The following is a 16,613-nucleotide window of genomic DNA, read 5'->3' as shown; positions in this document are numbered from 1 at the left end:
CATGTTTCCTCAGGGGAGGGGCCTCGGGTAGGTTGTCACGTGCATGCAGAGCCAACATCACTAATTGGACTTAGTGGGTTATTTGAAAACACACACATCAAGGTAGGAGAGGCACATGTAGAGGGTGCCCGGAGAGATTTGAGGAAGGAGAGGATGATTTGGGGATAGGTAATAAATATAGATTGTATATGTAATATAAAATGGTAAAAACAAATAATTATGTAATAAAAATAAGAGTCGCAGAGATCTAAAATAGATCGTGTGGTAGGAAGATTCCCACCAATGCCAACATCCAAGCAGAGGCTGGGCATTTGCTTAGCAGAGCTGCCATGGGGGAGGGGGGCGGTTCAGGTGCTGGAAGTGCGCCTGGTAGAGATAAGATCATTGTAAACATGGGGGTTCCAGGCGCTGGAAGTGTGCCTGGTAGGGGTGACATCACTGTAAACATGGGGGTTCCAGGCGCTGGAAGTGTGCCTGGTAGGGGTGACATCATTGTAAACATGGGGGTTCCAGGTGCTGGAAGTGTGCCTGGTAGGGGTGACATCATTGTGAACCCACAGTTCCATCATTCTCAGTAACAGTTCATTCTCTCTCCCTAGCTCCACCACACCCCCCCTGAGTCCACCGCAAAACATCCTTCTTCCTCCTAGAAGAGAGGCTACTGTCTGAAAAGCTCTGTTTGGATGCTGCTGTGTCACAATACTTCCTCTTTGTGCACTGGCCTACTTTACACTAGGTTCCGGGGGTACAGCCCGGAAGGTACACATATTCCCAGTGTACCCTGCTCTGGTCCTGGACGTGTTTCTGGACTCATGTTCAGGCAACAACTATGAACAAAGTGAATTATCGTCCCATCTATCTCCTCACGAAAGGAAATATCCCCAGGAAGCTGGCTCCTCGCCAGGCCTCCCCAGCACAAAGGAAAGGCTCACTGCCATCAGTAACAGCATGGCTATTTGTCCTTCTTCCTCTTGCAGATACTCTGAAATGCCATGAGCCAGGTAGAGCCTAGGGACAAAAAGTGCCACAGCACATAACCAATTGTACATACAGGAGTCACCCAAACTCCACTGCCCCACTACTGGAAACAATTCCCAGCTTGTAAGCACTAGCCATGTGGCCAGGACAGTTTCTTTTCCTCTCTATAGCTCTGTTTTCTCATCTGTAGGATGGATGTATTAACAGCATCTCCTTGATAGGTAAAGTGTTTAGAACAATGCTTAATGCATAGGAAATTCACACTGCACATTACTTACATATTATTATTTCCTAAAGTAGGCCATTTTCCTAATCACAGCCCCCAGAGAAAGGACTGTGGGTGCTTTGCTACCCTAGGACGGTGGCTGTCAGGTTAGGAGGGTACTGTGTCAGCTCTTGCTGGGAAAATAACACTCCTGGGATGCCTTTCTCATTCTGAAGGTCAATATGTATTTTTCCATTACAGAATTGAGTCAGAAAGGATGAGGGAGGCTTGGAAGGTGGGACACAGGGCATGGAATAATAATCTTTGATTTGAAAATCTAGTGTATTTCTTCTCTTCATTGCATGGGCTACACGCTGACCTACCAGCAGACAAGAAGGGAAGGTAGGATCCTGACTATGCCACAGCCTGAGCACAGTAAGAAGTGATGGGGGCATAGGCCAAGAAAAAGATGTGGAACACAAGCCAGGGACTAGAGAGAGGACCCTTTAATGCTTTCGAACCTGGGGAAGGGTTAGGAAAACTTTAGACTATGTAGGAGGTGGAATATTCTGCAGCCATAAAAACCTATCTCTGTAAAAAAAAAAAAGTACATAACCATGTGAAATAAAATGTATATGATATAATTTTTAAATAGCTGGGTTTTCTTTCTTTTTTAAGATTTATTTAATTATTACAATGTTCTGCCTGCATGTTACACCTGCAGGCCATAAGAGGGCACCAGATTTCATTGTAAATGGTTGTGAGCCATCATATGGTTGCTGGGAACTGGACTCAGGACCTTTAGAAAAGCAGGCAGTGTTCTTAACCTCTGACCATCTCTCCAGCCCCAATAGCTGGATTTTCAATAAATTAATTGAATAGCATCTGTAAAAAAAAGTAATTAATACACCTTTCTTTTGGCTCAAGAAAAGTGGTACCATATATGAAAGCCAAGCCTGTTAGGAAATAGAACGCTCTCATAGGCTGAATACATATGTTCTGTCTCCAAGTCATTTGTTTGTTGTTGTTTGTTTGTTTGTTTTTGAGACAGGGTTTCTCTGTGTAGCCTTGGTGTCCTGGACTCGTTTTGTAGACCAGGGTGGCCTTGAACTCACAGCGATCCTCCTGCCTCTGCCTCCCGAGTGCTGGGCTTAAAGGCGTGCGCCACCATGCCCGGCTTTCAAAGCCATGTTTTAAACATCCTACTCCCTATGATGATTATATTAGAAGTTGGGGGTCTTTGGTCTGTGACTAGGTTATGGAGGCAAAAGCTTTCATGAGTAAAATTGAAAGGAAGAAGGAAGAGGAGGAGGAGGAGGAGGTGGAGGAGGAGGAGGAGGAGGAGGAGGAGGAGGAGGAGGAGGAGGAGGAGAAGGAGAAGGCAGCGCCCAGAGAGCCCCTTTATCCTTTCTAATATGTGAGGATATGTGAGTAGGTGGCTGTCTATGAACCAGAGAGCAGTTCTCCACCAGACACTGAAACTACTACCCTTGCGCTGTTGTTTGTAAGCTGCATAGTCTGACATTTTGCTATAGCAGCCTGAACAGATGACGACCAATACCTACAGGCGTTCCGTATTTCGTTTCTGCTTTCATGAACATGAATCAAGCTAAAGAAGTTAGCTTTGAGTTCTGCACTCTCATTTAGCATCGTTCTCCCGTGGCTTAAAAACAAAAGGAGATGGGAGGAGAGATGACCAGAGATCAGACTGCCTTGGCTTTGGAATTCCAAGTCAAGGTGTTGGGCCTGGAGTATGCTGCTGTATGTGGGAAGGAAGCCGCGGGTCAGCCTGTGGACCGTTATTTTAGGACCTACTTTGGTAAGAGGAATAGAAAGGACACGAGTGGGAGGACTCTGGGGTAAGGAGCTGCCTGGGGCCCCGGAGACCAAGTTCTCACCCCCCCCCCAACCCCCAGCTGTCCTTCGCTAGTTGTATCAGCACAGCCCTACAATCCATGCCCATTACTACGGTATCTGCCAGCACACCATCATTAGAACACAGTGATTATGTCTGCATGACCAAGTTTTAATTTTTCAGTCGAGGGAAAGTGTAATAAAGTGCTCTTAACGAAAACCACGGGCTTCCTTCCAAAGTCATCTAAGTTAGGAGTCACAGCCTTTCCGGTAAGGGCCCTCTCATCAATATTTTAGGCACCGAGGGCCATAGGGCCTTTGATAGAATTGTGTAACTCTGAAACTGCAGAGAGAAAGAAGTCATAGACAATATATAAAGGGTGTGGTTGTGTTCCCATAAAATTTTATTTACAAAAATAGGTGGGGACAGGCAGATTTGACCCATGGGCCATAAACACACAGTGCTATTTTGCTTAGAAAATAATTCTGTGATTCTTAGGTGCTTCTAAAACACTTCTCCCGGACACTTTCCATGCACATACGCCACCATCCCCACCCCAATTTGAGACTGGGCAGTTATCTCTGTAGCAACAATGAGCAAAGCATAGTGTTATAGTGGAGGGATACCAGAATTGGAACACTGATTCTATAACTGTGTGATCTTACCCACAACACATGATCTCTCTGAGCATCTCACTTCCTCATGGTCAAAACCATCAACAATACACACCAACTTACAAAGTTTCCTGAGGACTCGGTATTCTGTAGGGCACCCATCCTAATGCTTAGCATGCAGCAGGCCACTAGTAAGAGCAATTATTAGCCCACATGGACTCTATAAATAGCAGAGTCAGAGAGGATAAGCCCGGGATGAACGCAGAGAATTCCCCCTGTGAGTCCTGACTTCAGGCCAGCACTCACTAGATTAGAAGCAGGGCTTGGCCCTTAAACATTACAAGGCCAGAAGAGAAAGCAACATGAAGTTCGAAGACATGGCTGCAAGGCAGATTATTATCAAATGCTTCGGATTAATCATTAAATAGCCACGCCCACTGTGGCAAGTCCATTTGGCTCTTCGCGGTTGGAGAACCTTCTTGATCGCTGCCATTGAAGTAATAAGATCCCGTCTTTCTCACACACCCGACAGCTGGCGAGTGGGAGAGCCTGCGTAAGCAGCCTCCTCTGAGGCCATTCTTCAACTCCAGAGACAGGTCACCTCTTCCTGAGCTGTAAAGTAAACACATCAGGAGAATGAGTGTTTCTCTGCTCGGAGAAGAAAACACAAGATGAAGCGATCAATAACCCAAGACAAATAATGCGGGATAATCTTTAGCTGTTATGAAGTATTAAAGAGGCTGAATATAATCACATAGGAGACAATGCATAATATGAACATCTGCAACAGATTCTATTGGGTTCAAATTCTAATTGTGCCCCTTTATCAGCTGTGATTTATGAATAAGCCACTTAACCTCTGAGCCTAGGTTTCTCTAAGGAAAATAAGGTACACTAAGGCCCTTTAAGTTTACGGTTGTTGTGTTAGCTATCAGCCTGACAGGCCCTAAGGCCACCTGGGAGACAAGTCACAGGTACACTTGTGAGGGAAGGTTTAGCCCCTGGGTATGCCTCATAATTCGGTTCACTAAAGTGGGAAGAGCCACACTAAAAGTGGAAGGCATCACTCCTTCCCTAGGGCCCTGCACTGTATAGAAAGGTGAAAGCTAGCTGGGCAGAGACAGTCATGACTCTCTGCTTCCTGTCTGTGGATGCAATGTGGACAGCCATGATGGCCTAGACCCTGCTCTGTGAGCCAAGAAACCAACCAATCAAAATACACCCAGCCTTTTCCCTTAAGTTGTTTTTGTCAGGGTCTTTTATCACAGCAACAGAAAAGTAATTCATGTTGCTGTTGTGAGGATTAAAAGGATTAACGACATAAATGTAAGCCCAGTCCCTGGCACACAGTGGGGGTGCTGGACTCACATTTCCCATTATTGACTGGGGTGAGCACTATTCTTTGACAAGGAGGTTTTTAGAAGTGGAACTGGGAAAAATCTATGAGTTAAATTCAATGCTAAACTGATAACCTGGTTTTATGGTACCCTCAAAGACCCAAGCCTGAAACACAAATAAAAATGTGCCTTTTTCGAGCCTGGAATTCAGTTAGCAGAGGGACAGACCTGACCAAGAATGTGTGTTGCCACTGTGCACTAGAGTCCCTCAGACAGGAAGTGAGTAAACAAGCTGAGGAGAAAGCCATGGTGCTGCCAAAAATGACGACCTTATCCTTAGGAAGTCCTCATTGAAAGATGGAGGATGGAAGGGCCCAGAGGTATGCACAAGCTATTCAGAAAACGGATGTGTGCAGTGGTGTGTGTGTGTGTGTGTGTGTGTGTGTGTGTGTGTGTGTGTGTGTGTATGTGTGTGTGTGTGTGTGTGTGTGTGTGTGTGTGTGGTGTGGTGTGTATGTAGTGTGGTGTGTGTGTGTGTGTGAGGTATGAGTGTATAGAGTGTGAAGTGTGTGTGTGTAGGGGGTGTAGGGGGTGTGGTGTCTGGTGTGATGTGTGAGTGTAGTGAGTTTATGTATAGTTGTGTGGTGTGGTGTGTGTGTTGTATGGTATGGGTGTTGTCTGTGTATGGATGTGTGTTATCTCTGTGTAAGGGTGTGCATTGTCTGTGTGTGGATGTGTGGTATGTCTGTGTGAGGGTGTATAGGGTGTCTGTGTGCTGTAGGGGTTGTGTGTTGTTTGGGTGTGAATGTGTGGTATGTCTCTGTGTTGTAGAGTATGTGCTGTGTCTGTGTGTTATAGGGTGTGTGTTGTCTGTGTGTGGATGTGTTGCATGGTGTGTGTGTTGTCTGTGTGAGGGTGTGTGTTGTGTCTGTGTATTGTAGGGTGTGTGTTGTCTGTATGTGGATGTGCTGTGTGTGTGTGTGTGTGTGTGTGTGTATGTCGTGCATGTTTGAAGATATACATAAAAAGGATAAGGAGTGAGCCTGCAGGTGGAGTAACGGTTCACAGTGGGCACAGGAAGTCTGATAATGTGGAACATGATGTTTTGTGTAACATTCTTATCTCATAGCCTCTGTCTACAAGTTAAATAATTTCTGCTGGGCATGTGATTACAGTAGAGTGCTGGGCTAGAATATTCAAGAAATGGAGTTCTATCCACAGTGCTGTGGGGAAAAAGGTCTTAAAATCCATTAGGACAAATCAATGCAAGAGACCTAATTAAGAATTGTAGACTCAGCTTAACTCTTAAGCAAGTCCAGGACTAACCCAGGACAAGCAGAAATGACAAGATAGTCGTGACCACAATATGCAGGGGTGTAGGAGGAATCTCCTGTGTATTGTATGGATACACCACCTGTCAATTAAAAACGTATGGCCTATGGCTGAGGCAAGAAATGGGTGGGACTTCCAGCAGGCAGAAGGGATTCTGAGAGTGAGCCGGGCGTGTAGGATTCAGCCAGCAAGATGTAAGAAGATTGGATGCATGGTGCCTGAGCTCAGGTAGCCAGTCATGCGACAGAATGTAGGTTAGAATAATGGGTTATTCTAAGTTATGAGCTAGTCAGAGAAGAGTCTAGCTATTTGGCCTAGGTACTTGTAAAATAATAATTGAGTCTCGTGAATCTTTATTCCAGGAGCTTAGGGCGGGAGGTAAAGACTCTTCCTACAACACGGGGAGGCTGGGCTTGGTACAAGAATAGATAGAAAGTAGCTTTGTGATCCATCCAGCTAATGTCTGAGATCTCCAGATACAGTTCTCTCTACAGTAGGCTCTGCTTCTCACCAGGCCCTACACCAGGCAGCAGGAAGCACTGAGAACAGCATCACGTACTCACTCCTGAGCTGCAGCCTTGGGACGTCAGCTTCGCATTCCAGCTACTGCCTCTTTGCTGATTGTGCCTGTCTCAGATTTCTTCCTAATTTCAATGTATTTGGCAAATGAAAAAATCAAATAAAGCCCCGGGCACTGCTTTTATGACCCCAATTCCTCGCTCAGGAAGTCCCAAGGCTCCCTGTGTCCTCCAGAACCTCCTCTAAACTTTGCTGTCCATGACTTCCATGCTTATGGTCTGATACATGGCAACACACAGCTTCAACTTTTATCATCTTTGCCCTGTTTCTGAGTGTAACACTTCCTATAATTAGACTGACATCCAATAGTGACGATGCTTAGTTAAGATCACATAGCACAGACAGTAGGCTTAACTAACCTTGTGGTTTGTGTGAGACCGAGAAAAACTATTTTACTACTATTTTTAGTTTAAACTTTTATTTTAGAACAGTTTTAAGTATATATAAAGAAAATCTACAAAAGCAATAAAGAGCTCTTATTACCCCTCACCTAACTCCCCCATTGTCACGCCCCAGAACTCTGGCACATTTGTCACAACTCCTGACCCAGCACTGGTAGACAGCTACTAACTGCACATCATACTTTACTCAGATTCACTGGTTTTTCTAATGTCATTTTCTGTTCCAAGACATACAGTTTCCCTTCTTTATATGTAAAATACTTAAAAAGCCAAATGTCACCCTTAAAAATATTGTATGATCTTCTCACGATCTGATGACACTTTGATTCTATCTTTCCCACTACCCTTGAACATGAAAAAAATTCCTAATATAATCTACTTCTTCCCAAGGGTGAATGAGAACATGCATTTGTGAGGTACCACTCCCATTGGAAAGCGGAACAAGTCCTTATAGACTCAGAGTTCAAGTCTTCATCTAATTGGCTGCCTGTGAGAAAGTTTTGCCTCCTATATAGTTTAGAAGATTAATATCTATCTATTTATCTATCATTTATCTATTTACATATTTATCAATCTATCATCTATCATTTTGAGATATGGATTTGCTAGGTAGCCCAGGTTGACTATAAACTCCCTATGTAGCCTAGGTTAGCCATTAACTCTTGCTATTCCTGGAATTGTTTTTAAAACTGGCAATTTGAAAGAGAACAAGGGAAAGGGAGGTATATGGAAGGGTTTAGAGATTAAAAAAAAAAAAGGTAAGGGAGAAGGATGTAATTATAACCTCAAAAAACCCTATCTGGCCACAGTGGTATAAGCCTTTAACTCCAAGACTTGAGAGGCAGGAAGATCAAGAATTGGAGGCCAAAAGGGGTCCAGGGACTCCCCTAAACATTACAGGCTATTGACAAGGTTAGTGTAGTGGTTTGACTCTCATGGACTCATATGTTTGAATGCTTGGCCCACTGGAAGTAGCATTATTAGAAACTGTGGGCTTGTTAGAGGAAGTGTGTCACTGTGTAGGTGGGCTTTGAGGTCTCTTAGGTCAAGCTCTGCCCAGTGTGAAGTCTAGTCCCCTTCTGCTCCCTTCAGAACAAGATGTATAACTCATGGTTCCTCCAGCACAATGTGTCTGCCTGCATGCCGCCATGTTTCCCATCATGATGATGATGTACTCAACCTCTGAAACGGTAAGCCAGCCCCAATGAAATGTTTTGTTTTATATGAGTTGCTATGGTCATGGTGTCTCTTCATAGCAACAGAAACCCTAAGACACTTACTCTCGAAGACCTGATGGTGAGGCCTTCCTGCTGAAGACAACACTTATTTATGGCATCAAATACGGAAAAGCAAAGCTGGTTCCAAACTAGGAACTTTACCCTACTATTCATGGTCCTGGAATGTACTCTGCATGACACTGGAGGAGGAAGGTAATTGTCAACAACACTCAGACATAAATGCTGCAATCTATAAGAGATCTGGTATGGGAGTAAGTAACCACATTTTAAAAATTGGACTTCAGGCCCATTTTGGCCTGACACCCATACATGACACTGTTAAAGTGTCCAAGAACCTGAGACTAGATAGGTCACAGGCCTAGGGAAGAACTTAATGCTATTATTCTGCTAAAGGACCATAGCAATGAAGTGACTCCTAGTGACATATGCTATACCCACAGTGCCCCACTCCGCTCTCCTCAGATAAGCTTCTTGCAGAGATAGGAATCAACAGAGACCTGCAACTAGATGGTGTGCAGAAAGTGAGAGGCTTTAGAGCATCAGTCCTAAATGAGATGACTTCATCAAACCCCTCTTTGGGCCTGTGCGGGAGCTATGCAGAAGAGGAAGTGGTAAGATTATAAGAGCTGAGGGAGAGCCGGGCGTGGTGGTGCACACCTTTAATCCCAGCACTCGGGAGGCAGAGGCAGGTGGATCACTGTGAGTTCGAGGCCAGCCTGGACTACAAAGTGAGTCCAGGACAGTCAAGGCTACACAGAGAAACCCTGTCTCAAAAAACCAAAAAAAAAAAAAAAAAAAAGGAGCTGAGGGAATGGGTGACTCCAAGAAAACAGTATCTTCCAGACACAACTGACTGAACAGGTGCGCATATGAACTCAGATCCTATGGCACCGGGCCTGCAGATGAGGTCCCAGCGTGGAGAGGGGGAAGTGGACATGGGGTCCCATCCCTAAACCAGAAGCTACTTGCAAAGTTACCTGCTGGGCAAGGGAAAAAAAAATCTGTTTTCTCCAATGGGGCGTCACTGGCTGTATCACTCATATTCCAGGGCAAGTCCCATGCCCAGAAGTAGCTGGTCAACACAAAATGAACTCCACCGAAGGAGAACTTTTGTGCTTTTGTTTCATTGGCGCGTGTGTGTCTTACTGATTTTTGGTTTATTTTTATTTTCATCTTGTGGATTTTTTTTAAGAGAGAGAAAGAACATAAAGTTGGGCGGTATGGGAGGTTGGGAGAGTCTGAGAGGAATTCAGGGAGGAGACAACATGAATAGAATATATTAAACAATACGACTTTTCATAAATTGTATAAATTTTTCATTAACAACTAGGAGAGGGAAAAGCTAATTGGAGACCAAGTAAGGCACGGTGCTACAGGCCTTTAATCCAAGCATCTTGGGTCACAGAGAGGCTGGGCTCTGTGAGTTTGAGACTAGCCTGTTTTACACAGTGAGTTCTAAACCATCTAGGGCTACCTGTTCAGAGTGACCCTGTCTAAAAAAAAAAGAAAAAGAAAAAAGCCACGAGGTCATCCTGGGCTATGCAGTGAGTTCAAGGCTAACCTAGGCTACACAGAAAGCACCCAAAATGAATTTTCACCAACATACAAGGAAAATACTTTAGAATGTCTCCACTGTTACTGCTTCCTCTCAGGCCAAGAAGATTAAAGTGGCTTTTTAAAAACCAAGGCAGAAGACCTTGGGAGCTGAAACTCTAATCGAGCCCTCAGTTACTTTCTTTGATAAGAGTTGCCTTTGTCATGGGTCTCTTCATAGTAGTGGAACACTAACTGCTGATTCCTGCCAAAATAACTCTGATATTTGGGGTTTTAAACTATTGTACATGGTCTATAAGATGTTGTTCCTACTAAAGCTCTGTGTTCTAGAGTGAGTGATCAAAAGGTTTTTTTTTTTAAATAAAATATAAATGGGATAAGATATCACAAAAAACAAACAAACAAAACAAACAAACAAACAAACAAACAAAAAACCTCAAGGCAAACGGTCTGCGTTCTGCCAGTGACTTTCATCTGATCCAGTCATGGACAGGCAGTCTTAGAGGCTGCCTAGATGCTCACTGAGTGACAGGCCAGGCTGGCCTGATCCCATGAGCATACTAGACGTAACCACCTGAACCGTGAGTTTCTAGCTTTTCCATATGTGCAGATCCACCTGGCATCCTCATCTCTCCCTGACTGGCTGGAATAGAAAGAACAAGTTCCCCGCCAGAGGACTGGTTTATCTTTCCTTCTTTTCAGTCACAAGTGGGTAACCTCCTTCCTCCCTCCCTCCCTCCCTCCCCCCCCCCAGAATAAAAACAATATATTTTTAAGAACCTGATTTTAAATGTAATACTTTAGTCTGCTATAGAGGACGTTTGCATGTAACTCAGTTTGCAGAATGCCTTCTTAGCATGCATGAAGCTCTGATTAAGTCCCAGAACCACACACAATATAAGCTGGGAAGAGTAACACCTGCCTGTAATCCCAGCCCTTGGAGGCGGAGGCAGGAGGATCACAAGTTTAAGTCATCACTGGCTACATAGCAAGCTGGAGGCCTACATGAGACCCTGTTTCTAAAACAAAGGCTTCACTTAATTAACTTCTAAATCAGGAAGCAGCGCTTAGGAGGTGGAGACAAGCAGGTGACAGGGTGGAGACAAGGGCTGGTGGCCGGCACCGCCGAGTGAGACATTGTCTAAACCCAAAACAAAACAGTAACAAGAAATGGAATATTTGGTGTAAAATAAAAATTTGAATTTTACAAATCCTGTATTTTACTCTTCCTTTATCTGAATCCTGCATAGAAAATTAAAGGCCTTTCCTGCAGAAAAACACATTTATAACTTAACCACCCTAGCACATTTATTTTCAAGTTCATGGCTTCCCTTTCTGTGTGTGTGTGTGTGTGTGTGTGTGTGTGTGTGTGTGTGTAAGTGATTACATGTATGTGAACAAGTGTATGCACAAATATGTACACATGGCAGTGAGGGGCCAGGGTTAGTAATACTGGTTGTCTTCTGCAGTTGATTTTCACTTTAGCTTTTTAGACAAGGTCTGCCACCAAACCACGAGCTCACCATTTTTACTACACTGGCCAGCAAACCCCTCGGATCCTTCTGTCACTTTCTCCCCAGCACTCGGGTGACAAATGTACACTTCAAGTAGCTTTTTAAATGGGTTCCAGGGGTCACACTCAGTCCTCATGCTTGAGTGGCCAGCACTTGACTCCTTGCTTTGTTTTGTTTTGTTTTTCAGATAGGGACTTGGATATCCTAGATTTGCTTAAAAGTTGTTGTGTAGCCAAGGGTGACTTCAAATTCCTGATCCTCCTGCCTCCCATCTCCCAAATTCTGGGACTATAGATATGTGCCATTATGGCTGACTCAGGTATACGTTCCATTCTTTTTGCCTCATGTTATACTACAAACATACCCCCTTTCTACTGTTCAGTGTGTTTTAATTGTTATGTACCCAATAAAGTAGCTACGTAATCCTTACTTAAGCATTCTGCTGACACACTGCAAAAAGACAAAGGTCTGTGTCTATTTGTTTCTACTGTACTTCCAGAACTTATAACAGTGCTGGCAAAAAACACATACTTAGAGCACATTTATTAAATAAAAAGTAAATTTAAATGTAAATGGTTCCAAGTATTATTCTCCTTTATTGTTGCTGTGACTATTATTATATTCTATTTTGTTGTCTTAAGTTTTTCAAAGTCCTCACTGTGTAGTTCAAACTGGCCAAAACTTTCTGACTCCCCCCTGTGCATCCAAATGCTGATATTACAAGCTTGCAGCACCACACCTCAGCTTTCTCTTAGGTAGTTAGTTTCATTTCTTATTCAACCACCGCAAATAAAGTAGTTTTTAATGATTATTTTTGAACAAACAGGAAATACGGTGAAGATCTTTCTTTGAGTATGACCTTAGTATGACGACATCAAAAGCCCCTGCACATCTGAAATGGCTTCGTCCTACCCTCACATAGTTTCCAAAGATAAAGTCTGCTGTGGAAATATGTTCCCTCCTAATTCTGAGGTCATGCGCCCCCTCCTCCCTCCCTCCCTCTCTGCCTCTCCCCCCCCACCACCACATCTTACCTCACAACCCACATTGTGTATTGTTTTAGCGTTGAAGGCCTTGGAATCACCCCCCTTTCCTGTCTTTTAGTTTTTCTCTTAATTTCTTTCTGAAAGATATCCTCAAATCCATCACAACCTACACAAATTACTGGGCTCTGCATTTTTCTTGTTTTTCAAATTTCTGAGCTTTGTCCTAGAAAGTAACCACCCACAGTCCCACTTGGTGGGTGAGAACCTGCACGCTAGAATCTTCTCCAGAGTCCGTTCTAGCTCATTCTATCTTTACTCCGGTGTAATAGACCATAGTGTGCCGATATAGCAAAGTCAATCCACCTGTTTTGGACCTCTGAGTTCTTTCCAATTTGAAGGTACTGCAAATAATCCTTCTATGAACATGTGGGGGGGGGCTTGTTTTATTTGCTTTTTTAAAAGAGTGTATGACTATGTGGCCTCAACCCATGATCCCATGATCCTTCTACCTCAGTCCTCCTGGTACTGGGATTGCAAGGCTTTGCTGGGGTCACCAGGGGAACTGTTGGATTTGTACTTACTTTCAACTTTAATTAATAAAACAACACAGGTTTCCAGCACGTTTCTTCTGACTTATTTTCTCATGAGTTATATGTAGAAGTTCTAGCTTCTTTTCTTTCTTTCTTGAATTTTTCTATCTATCTATCTATCTATCTATCTATCTATCTATCTATTTAGATAGGGATTCTCTGGGTAGCCCTGGCTGTACTGGACTCACTTTGTAGACCACGCTGGCCTCAAACTCATGGAGATCCACCTGCCTCTGACTCCTGAGTGCTGGGATTAAAGGCATGTGCCACCATGCCTGGCCGAGTTCTAGTGTCTTCAAAACCAAGTCAACATTTTATTTTTTAACATTAGGGGTGGCATATCTCGAGTAGCTTTAAGTATATGTGTCTCCAACTGTCACCAATCAGGAGGTTGACAATTCTCTTGATGTAAATGGATAGAAATCATGGGCAGACAGAGTTCATCACTGCTGGTCTCTAGCAGTTTGTGTTTCCCTCAGTGTTTGGCAGCATCAGTCCCAGCAGATGGCAGGTATACAAAGCAGCAAGTGCTATCAGGTACAGCCCTGTGAGGGCCTTTGACAAGGGGGCCCTTGTCCCTTGACAGTGGCCTGTGTTATGCCACTCAGCTCAGGGTCTGAGTCTCATGGCCTTGAGTGAACTCTTTGGAGTCCAGGGTTGTAGTTTCTCTCCTCTGGCTCCTCACAGCCTTGTATCCCCTCCCTTCTCCCTGTTTCCCTCCCGTCCTCCCTACCTTGGTCGCTCTCTGACCCTTCATCTTTCAGTGGCCACTGCCAAGCTGCTGCTCCTAGGCCTGTCTTGTGGTCTCTTCTACAGTCAAGCAGGTTCTAAGCTGGGACCTAGCTATGGGTCCCAACTAGGGTCATTTAGGACCTAGTACTGAGTACTGGAAACTGGGTGCCAGCTGCTGGGCTGGGCTGGGAGGCAAACCATCAAGCCGTTGTAGACAAGAGCATGACCGTGCCGTGCTGGGCAGTGCCAGGCTTCCCTCAGCTCCCCTGGGACTGTTCAGCCATCGAGCCACTGCAGCATAGCGAGCAGGTACCCATCTGATCAAAGTGAGCAACCTCCAAATACAGATTCATGCTTTGATCCAGAAGGGAGCAAACCACCTCAGGGACTAGTGCTGCTACCTGACATGAGTTCTTGTTCCTATCAGGGACTGGGCAGTAGTCTATAGAGCACCCATGGAATTGCTTGGCGCCTGTGAGATCAACATACCTTAGCCCTCCCAATGCAGGGCCAGGCAGTCTCTGCAATGTTTTCAGCTTAGCCTGCACTATTGAAAGTAGGCAAGAAAACCCCATTGGAGAGAAGTCTTCGTTGGACCTGATGTCACGTTACGGGAGGCATCACGGTAGAGTGTTCCTAAGCCCATTCCCCAGTGAACCTAAGCTTATAACCACAGAAGGGAGTATTGGACAGCACAGCCACTTCTTTGTCCAGTCACAGCTTTGCTTCCAGTATCAATGACAAGACATTAAGGCATGTGTTCCGGACATATAACAGCCTAGGCGCCAGCCATCATAGTTGGCCATTGATTTTCCTGTGTTCAAACCTTTCATCAATTTGGGTTTTGGGTTTTTTTTGTTTTTTGTTTTTTTGCCTTTTTCTCATCCAGCTGTACATGTCCTCTATGCATGTTCAATGGTATTTTTACCAAAGATAAATTATTTCTAAGTATTTTCCCTCTTTTTAATGGTTTCTTTTGATAAATATCATTATAAATTTTAGTTTTTATGGTGTCAAATGAAAGTCCCAACTTAAAGCAATTTCATGAGAAAAACTTTGACCTAGAAGCCTTTCTGATCTTGGTATAATTAACTGTATAGGACTTAGGTTTAGTAGCGATCTGTTCCCAAGTTCAATATTGGGCCTTTTCTGCCACTGGCATGAACACTAAACATTATGAGACATGAAGGATACCGTGCTATTCTATGACCCTTGGCACCAGAACACAGGAAGAGAGATGACGACAGCAAGCCAACGTTGGGTGTTGTGACAGGTCATATCACAACAAAGCTTTAGTCTCAAGAGATGAAAGATCAGTTCCTCAGCCACGGAATCATTGTTTTTATAGCTCCTCACTAAAGCCTGCATGTTAATAATATAATCTCATCTGGAGTAAAATTCTGTAATCTTGTAAATGCCTTCTTCAACAAAGCAGATCAGAAAGTCAGAGCACTTTATTGTACATTTTAAGGTTTATTACCTTTAACAAGGAGTAGCCCAGAGAGATAATTAGCCTACTAGCTAATTATTTACAAAGAAAGGGACTAAAAAGTCAACTGTTCAAAAAACCAGAGCCACCCATCTTGACTTTTAGTTAGTTAATAATTCTACATAGTTACCTTGCTTTCTTTGGTAATCTTGCCACAGTGCATGTTAGATGCATGCTAGAAAGTAAAATTCTTCTAATCCAAGCTGCTTTATTGTGTCCACAAAAAAGAAGCTTGCCAGGCACATTTCCGATGCATTTGCAGGTGCTGAGATGGACATAGATAGTTACACATACCTGGGATTTAAATTCTTTTAGCTGAGCTAAGCATTTGGGTCTTACTTGTCCACTGGCTCCTGGATCCTGTTGGAGACTACCAGAACTATAGTCCTTATACTTGGAACACCATTCTCGTGTAGCTTTACCTCTCAGCAGAGCATGTCAGTCACCTACTCATGCTACTTGGCAGGTAAGAAACATAGGTCAAAGTACCACTCTGCTCTGGGCAGTTGCTGGAGAGTAAAGCCTGTTCACTGAAGAGCATCATACTGGAAGACCATCCCTGAGACATAAAGCAGGGGAGGACAGCTTTATATGGGAAATGTTCCCATATGGCCCTTTGACTTTGACCTTGACAGGATGCCAAGAGGATTCAATGGAAAAAAGAATAGTCTTTCAACAGAGAGTGATGGAACCACTGGGTTCCTGCTTGGAAAAGAAGATAGCTGGATATGTGCTTCCTGTGGGCCAGACAAAAGCTAACTCAAACAGATCAAAGACAGAAGCACATGAACAAAGTGGTAACTTCTCAGATTGAAGACTTAGGGATGAATCTTCATGACTTTGGATTGGGTGAAATATATGTTTATTTCTATAACAATAAAGCACAAGAAACCAAGGAAAAGATAGATTTGATTTTTATCAAAATTAAAAATGTTTATGCTTCAAAGGACATTAAAAGGGCAAAAATGTAGTCCATAGATTAAGAGGATCATGTGTCTGAAAAGGGTCTGGTGTTCAGAGTAAATAATAAATAAACAAGCAACCACCTCACATTCAGCAAGAAGAGAACTTGCCACAAGCTGAGTCAGCTGAGAAACAGACCCCCGCCCACTGAGGAAGTGCTTCCCTCAGATTGGCCTGGGGACATGTGATAGGGCAACCCTCGGTTAAGGACTGATGTAGGAAGGCCCACAACAAAAATCAACCTGG

General features: G+C 43.8%; 1 protein-coding gene across 1 annotated transcript in view; it reads right to left on the bottom strand.

The window, feature by feature from the left end:
- Positions 1 to 3,411: 3,411 nt before the first annotated feature.
- The window catches only part of SLC44A1 (solute carrier family 44 member 1), a 179,428-nt gene continuing 166,226 nt past the window's right edge, over positions 3,412 to 16,613 (bottom strand). Inside the window, exon 16 of the mRNA XM_084771960.1 lies at positions 3,412 to 4,264. Coding sequence (XP_084628086.1) covers positions 4,250 to 4,264 — 15 coding nt within the window. The 3' untranslated portion in view covers positions 3,412 to 4,249. The remainder of the gene's footprint in view (positions 4,265 to 16,613) is intronic.

This window comes from Acomys minous (assembly GCF_964271855.1).
Source record: "Acomys minous genome assembly, chromosome: 1".
Lineage (NCBI taxonomy): Eukaryota > Metazoa > Chordata > Mammalia > Rodentia > Muridae > Acomys > Acomys minous.
The sequence above is the reverse complement of the archived record's forward strand: the minus strand, read 5'-3'. Positions and strand labels throughout refer to the sequence as shown.